At 37.6% G+C, this 11,313-nt stretch overlaps 2 protein-coding genes across 2 annotated transcripts in view; both read right to left on the reverse strand.

Annotated features, from left to right (window-relative positions):
- Positions 1-11,313, reverse strand: part of wb (wing blister) — a 134,461-nt gene that overhangs the window by 55,561 nt on the left and 67,587 nt on the right. The gene's annotated exons all lie outside the window — the stretch shown is intronic.
- LOC113464543 (transcription factor E4F1) lies at positions 1,154-2,704 on the reverse strand. Its single transcript, XM_026814863.1, has 2 exons — positions 2,316-2,704; positions 1,154-1,918 (listed from the first exon to the last, which is right to left on the reverse strand). Exons 1-2 carry the CDS (start codon positions 2,349-2,351, stop codon positions 1,403-1,405), a joined length of 552 nt encoding a protein of 183 aa, XP_026670664.1. The 5' UTR covers positions 2,352-2,704; the 3' UTR covers positions 1,154-1,402.

Below are 11,313 nucleotides of genomic sequence, written 5' to 3' on the forward strand. Positions count from 1 at the left end.
GATCTCAAATTTTAACTTTCTATTTTCGAAGAGTATACATAGGAAATTCTTTAATATAAGGTACCCGAGGTACTTTATATTGTATTCAATTATTTTACATTAACAGAATATCTTAAATTTAGTCTTCCTATTTTCAAACGGGATGCGTATAAGATTTCCTAATGTAAGATGCGACAATTACTATGTATCAACTTTTAACTGACAATTACTATGTATTAATTTGTATTATACATTGACAATAAAATATATTTAATCTGACCTTCCTCATTTCGAATGAAGTATATAAGAAATTCCTTAACATAAGATACGCGAATTACTTCATATCATTTTCAATTATTTTTTACATTAACAATAAAAGATCTGAAGTTTGAACTTTTTATCTTCGAATGGACTGCGTAAGAAATTCCTTAATTTAAGATACACGAGCTATCTCATCCGTGGCACCACAAAAAGAAAATTCCAACGCGAGATACATCGAGCACAGTATCATACAAGGAAAAGACAATGATCAGGAGATATCTTATCTTCGGTAGTGAAAGAAAGAAGCCTTGCATTATTCTGCAAAATATACATTTATTCCTTAAATGATAGGAAAAATTTAGGTTTATAAACACATACACACATGGAATATTATGGATTTACATACAGTTATATACAGTGGAGGAATCATCACGACTTATTATTAGTCACTTATTCTAATCAGCTCTATTGCTTGGAGAATTGTTACAGTCTAAGATTTTATCGGTATTTGTTTGTCTCTCGCTTGAAATGACTCAACGCGAACTATGTTTATCTCTCTACATTTGTTTTCCTTCCATTCCGTACCGTTCGTGAAAAAAACATTTTATTTTGTCAGAGCAATACGTGCGTGTATCTATAAAGACGGCAGCCCGAATAAAAATAATAACCAAATATATACATGTATTCTGCGAATATCTAATTTTGATATTTGTTATACATTCACCTGAATAAATAATAATCAATAATGTGTATTTTGCTAAATACATTTAATAAAATTTTATTGAAAAATCAAAATGAGTTATTTTTCATTCTATGTTTTAACAATTATATGTTTTAACTATGTTTTAACAATAAATATTATAGAAAACATGAAAAATCTAATCGATAAAAATATTGAAATCACTGCCGTTAATCTCTCTATTGTTTTCTGTTAAGAACTTCATTTAATTCTGTCTTGTATTCCAGTATTCACTTGATGTCTACAACTGTCTTGATGTGTGTAAGAATAAATCATTGAGGCATTAACAATTCTCACTGGATTGTAATTACTGGTAGAATCTTCATGCCTACCTCATAATCAACAATTGATTCGTGATTAATTTAAGAAGGAAAATAATTAATCCTTGAGCAGTATTTAAAAATCAAATAGCTACTCGAAACGTTAGTATGAACATTCAGCAAGTACATATCGTCTCATACTATAATGATAATACTCAATGTGTCTGCGAAGGTTACATAAAGTAAGTTCCCGTTTGTTGCAATATTTACATCTTAACTGTTGCTTTGCATGGTCAATCTGATGAGTACGCAAGACTCGTGTATTATAAAATAGTTTCGTGCAGAACATGCACTCGTAAATTTTTGGTACGACGAATACATGTCTCTCGTTTTCGTTATTTGTTTTGTTTTCCTGTTGTATTTCGAGTATTTGTTGTGGTCGTATTCCAAGTTGTTCTGCCGTCTCCAGTGTCTCCGGTGTCTCCGACAGATCAACCAAAACCCAGTCCCACGATTCGTGGATGGACGGCTCCGAACTGGTGGATTCCGTAGGGGATGGCACCGGTTTATCGAACTCCGTGGAGTCCGAGTATTCTAACTCCATGTCCAAATCCTCAACTGATGTGTCGAGATCCCCCAATGTTGACAACGCGGACTCATCATCGAAAACTGCTAACATCTGTAACATTTTACATATTCGTTCTAAAATCTAAAAAAGCTCACGATTTCGTATTTCAAATAATTTCAAAGAGCAGAAATAATATAAATCTCATTTCTACCGTAAAAAAATATATTTTTATATATTCGTGATAAATTCTACAGAACTTAAGGATTTCATAATTTTAATAATTTCACGTTCGAATTTTTGACAGGAAGTATCTATTATAATTCTTATTTCTAACGCAAAAGAATATAATAGCTTCTCTTTAAAGTTTACTTGTAAAAATACTGTCAGATTCTGTTTTCTGTTATGTTCATAATTCTGAATATTATAGATGATTTTAAGAAGAAACGCTTTCTGAGAATTGCCAAATTTATTCTATTTACTACATTTTGATTGTAAAAATTACACATACCTCATAATCAGCAGCAGATAATCCATTATTTGCCATGATTGATTCCAATAGTAGATCACGGTCACAACACAAATATTATCGAACACGTAAAAATTTGACTTAAAATCGGTACGATAGACCGGGAAAGGTAAGTCTTAATACAATATGGCGAGATGGGCCACCCGAGGCCGTAGACATAGACCGTCAACTAAGAAGTGACGAGTGCTAGCAAACATGTCATATTTAAGAAATGAGCAACCCCTAATTGCAGTGGTGGGGGTGTATACCTGCCAAATTTCAAGAAGAGTGGTACCACGGATTGGCCATTTCATTGGTCATTGGCAGCTTCTGAACGTGATTGGTAGATTCATGAAATCCACGTTTTCATAGAATTTCCATTTTTGCCTCGGTTAACGTATACCATTGAAATTGATAAAGGAATCGGTGTTCCGGATAAATAAATTTTCTCAGCATTTGACAAGAAGATCTTGTTAAATGAGAATTGTTTAGCTTCTAAATTTTTATATAAATTTCATTAAATATTCAATAAATTCTCCTTTTCTGATATATTTTTATAATTATTTTTCTAATATATTCATATACATTATATTCTAATATGTTCTTACTTTCAACTATCATAAGTTATTATTATTTAGTTTGTAATCTACTTTCTACACAACTTGTAATTGACCCTGTCACCTTAATCGCGCGTTATTGTTTCACTTCAATGTGATCTCTAATGCCAGCACCCTTGCTGCTAATCTGATATTGGCGCAATGTACATGGTGAACGTCGTAATTAAAAACGTAATTAAAACACGCGAACGTATCGTAACTTTTGTATAATGTTAGATTTATCAAAACCCACCCGTTGAATAAATAAATAATTAAATAAATAATTGACAAGTACCGAGATAAGACATAATATCGCCTCTGATTATACTGCATATAATAATCAGAAAAGATTTCCATAGAATATCCATCTTTCATATTCCATACTGAATATCTATTTAACCAGAGATCCTCAACTCAAAAATTGTAATCTCTGTAGGAGACACACTTGTGTATTTACCGTCTGAAACTTAGAATTTGGGAAGATAGTATGATAATCACAAAGAATTCTTACAATCACAAAGAATTCTTTAAATTCTCCCTTGTTTCATTGTCTTATTTACATATGATTCCAATATTAGTCAGCATCAATCTAAGTATTGAGAATTCCATGATATTTACATGTATTTCAATATTACATTTCAATTCCAATTTAATAGAAATGCATGTAATAACAACTGCGAAAATAATAATCAACCGCTGAAAACATCGATCTGTCAGATCGCGAGGCCGCCGGCCTAACGACATGGATTTTTTATTAATAACGTTATTAACAACGTGCAAATTATATGAGAAGTGGCCGTATAAGCGAATTCTCGAATTTTCATGCTGTACTCGATTGGGAAATGGGTAAGTAAGCCATTGAACTGAGGAGGAACTGAAGACGAAGCTTGGGTTTCGGACGCCCGTCGCAGCTAAGAAAGTACAAGTATTATCCTGGATCGTTCCTCAGAGGAGAGAGATCCTCTAAACGACGAACTAAAAATAAAATATAGTGGATGTCAGTTAGGCGGTTGTAAATACTGGGATAAAGTTCGCGTATCCCTTCTTATAGAGAGGAAATAACGGTCGAACTAATCACCACCGCTCATTCTCCTAAAGTAGAAATATTTCGTTAGCGAAAAGTATAGAGGTTTAACATCATTCTTCCTATATAGGAGAGAATTGCTGGAATATTCGCCGATTGTCTCGAGAAAAGAAGTATAAGATTATTCCTGACGCTTCTGTAGAATAAAATTCCATCCGAAAGCGTGGCGGAGAAAATTCTGATTGCAAAAATTCCAATGTGTCGTTGAAAAGCTGCTAATATGAACAAATTATTATTTTTATCCCCAGAAACTTTGTCTTCCTTGTTTCCGAATTCGAAACCTCCCTACAATGTAAAATATCGTGCTTGTAACTCTAATAGCTTTCGTGAAATAATATTCCAGAGTCGAATTGAAAAATACAAACACAGAAATGCATATGAAATATCTAATTATGACAGCTTTCGGAAACGATATTGCAAAGTGAAATTGTTACTTTCGATCACGGTCTACTTTATTACGTACGTTGAAAGATAAACAGAGGACCGTGTAAGTAGAGGAGAAACAAAAAGGGGATTGAGCACCGATCGTTTTTCACGGAGGACGCGACACGCGGAGATCTGCATATTGCGGCTATATTTTAAATAGCGGCGCGCATCCTACTATGATGTTGACAGATTTGCACCGAGGTGCAGTCGACGCGGAGAGTGTTTTTCCTCCTTGAAAAAAAGAGGAAGTCACCGAGAACACCGGCAATCAGCCCTTCCTCGCTGACTCCTCGCCATGTTTCATCGATACGATCTGAGGCGAGAATACACTGTATGAATGATTAACGAGGATATTTTACTGAATCGACACGACCAAATTTCCCGTCGCGCGCCGCGTGTAAAAAAATACTTCAATATTGTAAGTACATCTACGCTGGACAACGCTACACGATAAGAATATTTATTCAAATAATTTTATCGTTCTCTTGAATCGTTGATTGGAACTGTTTTAATTAACAGATCTTCACTACGATAAACCGTTGACTCTGAGAATGCTTTCATTCAGTACTGTAAGTTCAACGTGATCTTATTGATCTCAGATACTAAACGAGTTCTTGAAATGTTTCGCGCATGTTACGAGACACCGTGTATAATGTCTACAAAATGTCGAGATTAACCGACAGTATGCCGGTTTAAATATTCTGCGTGCAGAGCGCTTAAGTCAGCCGCGGTGCAAGTAACCGATCCCTCTCTACCGTACGAATATAATTTGCATATCAGATTATCGATCGGAGTAAATCATTGGAGGTCGCCGGGCCGGTAGGCCTGCCGGAAGGGAAGCCGATATCCCTTGATAATATTGATTCCTGATTGTTCTTTCTTTAATTACATCATTCGTCTCATGTCGTCGGGGAAATAAACCGTAATCAGTGGGTGAAGTTCGTACGAATCTCAGGAAACATCTTATTGTTAGGAAGAAAAATTTATTTTGTCTAACAGTTCAAAGAATCGTCTTACGAGATATTAGCATGTTGCATTAATTATCGTTAGACTGCGAATGTTTATGCAAATTCCTGTTTTCAGAAATAAAATTAAACAACAAAAGTGAATACAAACATTTGGTTTCTCCTCTAAAAGTTATCGGAGGTTTCGAGATTGGGGAGGCAAGGAAGACAAAGGTTTTGGGGATAAAAATGTTAATTTACTCATATTAGCAGTTTTTCAAGGACAAATGGCAATTTGGAATAACTGCAAACACGACCAAGGTTAAAGCTCCGTAACGAAGGAGCACCGTTCGTTTGACACGGAAAATTTCTTGGAGAACGACCGGTAGTTAGGCTGACCGTTCTCTTTTCTCCACGAGAAAGGGGCTTGCGAATCTTCACCTAGCATCCATAGGCGTCATTCCATAGGCGTCCGGGTGACTTTCCCTGCGATTGATGATTTTCGTAGCCATTACAGCATAAATAATTCGATAATATTTCACATAACAATATTATGAATTTTTCATCTTGTTCGATCTCAAATGTTCCAATTTTACGATACTTGCCCTGTTATTTTTGCGCGTTTCGGGACGAACACTTGGAAATTCCTATGGCACGCGGTTATTGGGTCATCTTTAGCCACGAAAATCAAGACCAGACAGGCCGACGCAAACATCCTCGTAAATCTTCCGTTCGTTGTTGCAGCTTTAAAAATGTCAGTGTCGCTCGACAGTTTATCGTTCGCACCCCATTTACACCAATCTGGTGTAAGCTCGCGAGTTCAGCTGGCCATAAATTTAGTACAAGTGAATCGTAAAAACAAAAGTCTGTGCCTACGGAATTGGTGTCATTAAAGAGAGTATTTCCCAAATATAATGAGATGCAGCAGGGATCGTTTAAAATTTATCTGGGTCGAGTTTTATGGTTGGCGACGGACGTCGCAATGGTGCGCGGCGAACTGTCCATACCAGGTATAAGTAACGACGCATTATAAACCTAATCCTTCGTGAGGCCTCCTAATAATGAGTAAGAACTCTGTTTTGCTCACCAACAGCTACCTAACTCCGCTACGCCGGGACGTAAGTATTTTATTGCCTTTTTGTACTTCAGCGAACGCCGGCAGAATCGAGGAAGTGTATAAAATACGTGCAGTAAAATTTATTGCAATCCGGTATTTATTGGATCGGTAATACTTTGGAAATACCCAAGAGTTGATCCTGTACCCTTCAAAACAAACTTTTTAGCTACAATGATTAATATATTGAAGTTGACAAAAGTTGGGACAGGAATTTTCGATAAAATTAATCCGATATAGTGAAGAAGTATTCGTTCGTGGTAGACGTGGTGCTGGCGATTCGGATTCGGTTGTCAAAAATCAAATTTCATGTCAATTTCTCGCGGTTTTATGTTCTGTAGATAAACATAGAATACATAAATCATGGGTAGTTCCTTCTACTGTGATTTTGGAGGACGCGTGGCAGTAACGAGCCTGTTTTTCGAAAATGAAGCCTGACCTACAGTCGTAAACTTTCGAAATCCTTACCATGATTAATTAGTGATTAAAGGGGTTAAATACCGGTTTAGGACATATTTCTTTTAAATTTATCATAAGGATCGACAAAACTAGACGAAGTACAAAATTCTAGTCGTAATAAATTGAAACGGAAGTTAAGAGTCCCTACAGCTTAGTATAGTTAGCACGTTCCATTAGTGCCGCAACTAAGGCGTACGCCACTGGCGCATCTGGGTTTGAGAAGCAAAACAAAGGATACCGACCCGATTCAGAGGATCGTCACTTTGGCCGGTATTCAGGGTCGCTGTTTATTCTTAAGATCGTCTTAAGAATTTACTATCCCTGTCTATCCCATATTTCCAGTCCCTGTCTACCCCATATTTCCTGTCCCTGTCTTGTACAGGGAACATGGACTTAAGCAAATGCTTAAGACGATCTTAAGAATAACCAACGACTCTGAATACCGGCCGCTGTCCCCATTATGGCATCACGAGAGGGCAACCGAGACAAGTTACTGGTGGTGGAGATGTGGGATACGATGGGATACGATTTTCTGGCAGCCCTGGTTACGGCAGCGTTGAGATAATTTTTCCCGCACGGCTCGCTTCCCCTGTTTTTCGCCCGTATTTCGATCCCCACTACTATTCTCCTCATGCGCCTTCGCTGACTATGCCTAGCATACCCCCGTCAAGTACCAGTCCCCACCATGGTCGCGTCGTCCCCACTTTCCGGCCGAGGGAAAAATTATCTCAACGCTGGGTTACGGGTGTGGCGCAAGTTAGACACTTGCCACAGGCGCTTCATATCTTCGCTCCGGCACTGGGTTCCATTGCTTACTTCCATGGAATAATTAAATAAAGATTATTTATTAACATATTCGAGTTCGATAAGAATTGGAAATAGTATTTGTTGATATACAACGAATCCTATGCATCTTTTACGACTTGAGCTTTCGTCCTGGAGGAGTGGAGGGCCCAACCGAATTCATTCGTGACAGTAGGCAAATAAAGTTTGCTGCTAACTGCTTTGCTACCATCAGTCACTTCATATAGTTTTTGTCGTCCATCGATCACGATATGTATTTTATAAAAAGAATAAAGTCTATTTACGAAAAGTAAAGAGTATAATCCTAAATTAACCAAATGTATTGTCAATAGTCGATGATATGTCTTGTCTTACCCGAAATCGTTCTAATAATTATGAATTACTAAATATCAGCATAGCTATTTAATGGAACCCGACATTAGTAAACGAAGCCTGATGCTATTAAACAATCGCAACGTGTTTTAGCTTTCTCAAAATCGCCGGAGCGATTCGCGAATACGTATGTGGGCAGGCGAATTCCGGCGCTCGTCACCGCCACGGCGCGGCACCGCGCCGCGCCGCGCGTGGGCGAAATTATTTTCTAGTAACGCGAGCCGCGTTACCACCCCGTAAATTAACCATCGACCGGGATGCGTGGGCGTGACCAATCGTATCATTACACCAGGCGGCTGTAAATACGCTGAGAATAAGCACACAGTTTGACATAATGTTTCAGCTTGGACCATTACGCCGCTGTTTTTGGCCTTCGGTTGTACGTACGATCCTGTTTTCTGCGTATTATGGTTGCTGTGTCTTAAGACATACCCCTGTCATTTCAAATTTCTATATCAATTCTGCTATTTGAATACACGTACGTACATGCATCGAGGGATTCAAATATATGCATTCATGCTAATATTTATTGTTAACAATTACCGTGGTAGATGACATTATTCTGAAACCAGCAGAAAAGTATTTATGAGGCACAATAACTCACGATTTTATACTTTGTATTTTAACGATAGTATTATTACTTCGACTGAGCAGAAATTTTGAAAGATTTGTGATACACACACACACACACACACACACACACAGATTTTGAATATCTCTTGCTAAGATACGTGAATAGTTACGGTGACCATCTGTTGTGTACTTCCGGGGAGAGTTCTGTATTTCAGCAGCCTGTTCCCGAATATTTTTAAGAAATATGCAGCGTACAAATGTTCTGTATTTATTTTGTAGTATTTTATATACAGGGTGTCGCAGAAAAAGTGTTAGAGTCGAAGAGAGGTAATTCTGGATGTGTTTCTGAACAACAATTTCCTTTGCCAAAATGCAAAGTGAGCCGTGGTTTTTTAATTATTAACGAGAAACACTGACCAATGAGAGCACGGGTAGCGCCCAGCCACGTGTAGGTTAGCTCAAATCATGGCGCTCGGCCGTGGCTTAGCGGCATGGACCTAAAGGACAAAGCATTGCCTGCGGTATTTTGTGACGGAAGACGGAAGGAGTATCCGAGATGTCAGCCATTTTCTAGGAGCGACTAATATGCAGGGCTGGGATAATTTTTCCCTCGGCTGGAAAGTGGGGACGACGCGACCATGGTGGGGACTGGTACTTGACGGGGGTATGCTAGGCATGGTCAGTGAAGGCGCATGAGGAGAATAGTAGTGGGGATCGAAATACGGGCGAAAAACAGGGGAAGCGAGCCGTGCGGGAAAAATTATCCCAGCCCTGCTAATATGCTCTCTTTATGTAGCGTCTGATAATTTCTTAAAATGAACATAGAATTATTATAGCATCAATAAATTATAATTATAATGAGGATTATTTTAAGAATCACTTTAATATGAATATGGAATTGTAATAGTATTTATAAAATATCATTACAATGAGGTCTATTTCAAACTGATTTTCGCCTTATTATGTGAAAAGGGGTTAATGTATAGCGATATGAATTTGCTAGTGGTAGTTGTCGTTATTCATTACTACCGACAGCATTGCGAGTACCCACGTCAATAATAAATCGAATTAGTCCCCGGAACGATATCTTCCGCAATTGGAGAAGGCTTTACGAACAGCCACTACTGTTTTGTTCGCTTTAATCCGGCAAACTGCACGAGCTACCATAGTTAATGAGAGATAACTCTAATAGCGTGATACGGTCAACCAGCTCTCTCCGCGATTGGAGTTAATAACTCAACTGTTGAGTTTCAGTTGCTCTTAATCTCAGACCACGGATCGACGACTTGTTTAACAGCTCTTGGGAAAAGATTCACTGACATCATTAGATAGGTCGAGGGGACAAAGAATTGTAAAACTGTCATAACTATTCTGTCTTAAGATTTAATTTTTTATTTTAAATAATCAATATCATATCATTTTAAATAATAAATATCAATATATATAAAACAATTATCTTCTTAACTATTGGTATTTACATTGTTGAGATAAAGCATATAATTTGATGGTAATTTTACATATATGATGGAGAAAACGATTTATCACAAGTAACCGTCGGATTTTCTTTAACATCTCGGTATTTTAGCATCTATGGAAGGAATGCAAATTTCTGAACGCGATCATCGAAAAAGATTCGTGCAGCAGCCACGCGGGACTGTTATATGTATTACCAGCGCCAACAATCGTGCAACAAATCGCCAAGCAACTCCGGCAGCTTTCTCCTGGGATTAATAGTTAATACTGGACAAACGAAGCAATCGGAGTTGGTGCGTGTACCGATGCGATGGATGGAATGCCGCAGGTACGAGATAAACCGAGGCGGATGTCCCTCTCGAAGCGGACTTTCGCGAGTGTGCGTAAGTGTATTTACGCTGTATTTACAGCGGATAGAGTCACGAGTACAGTCCCTCTTACAATAATTTGTCGATCGTATTTTTTCAAAAATAAATCACAAGTCACAATAAGTCACAAAATAATGATAAAAATATTAATAAATTAATAAGAATAATGATACTTGAAACTAATTAGCATTAACTATATTTTATGTGTCATGTTTACTAAATTGTAAATTGATGCAAAAATTACGTGCACAATATTTTTCTCCCTAAGCAAAAAAAATTTATTAGATAGTGATCTTATCAAGTATAAACGTTTTTAAGAATGTATAATTTATACATATAGTACATCGTCAACAAGCTGTTGCGGGACAGACTGTATGCAAAAGCGAAACAAGACGCGACCGTCTCCGGTTGAGATCAACGGCCAGTTTATGGAAATTGCTGGGATGTACGGAAATTGATTGGCTACAGGTTCGCGGTATGCGACGGACCACCCGCAGGTGCCAGAATGGCCTTTAGCTGTTCTTATACGCGCGATTCACGAGACCGCGTGTGCACGAACCTATCGCGGTGGCACAGAAACGCGGTTGATCAATGAACGCGACAACGAACGTACTCGGAGGGGCAATCACGAGGATTCTTTTCTCCTGCTTTCTCTCTCTGCTTCCCTTCTCTCGTTTTTCATTCTCTTTTTTTATATGGATTTATAAAAAAATTAATAAATTTCCAAAGTGTACAAATAGCTCACTGAATTTTGGACTCGCTTCGCATATGTATATGAATACATATAT

The sequence above is a fragment of the Ceratina calcarata genome, unplaced genomic scaffold (assembly GCF_001652005.2).
Source record: "Ceratina calcarata isolate Rehan_Ccalc_2016 unplaced genomic scaffold, ASM165200v1 scaffold400.2, whole genome shotgun sequence".
In the NCBI taxonomy this organism is placed as follows: Eukaryota; Metazoa; Arthropoda; class Insecta; order Hymenoptera; family Apidae; genus Ceratina; species Ceratina calcarata.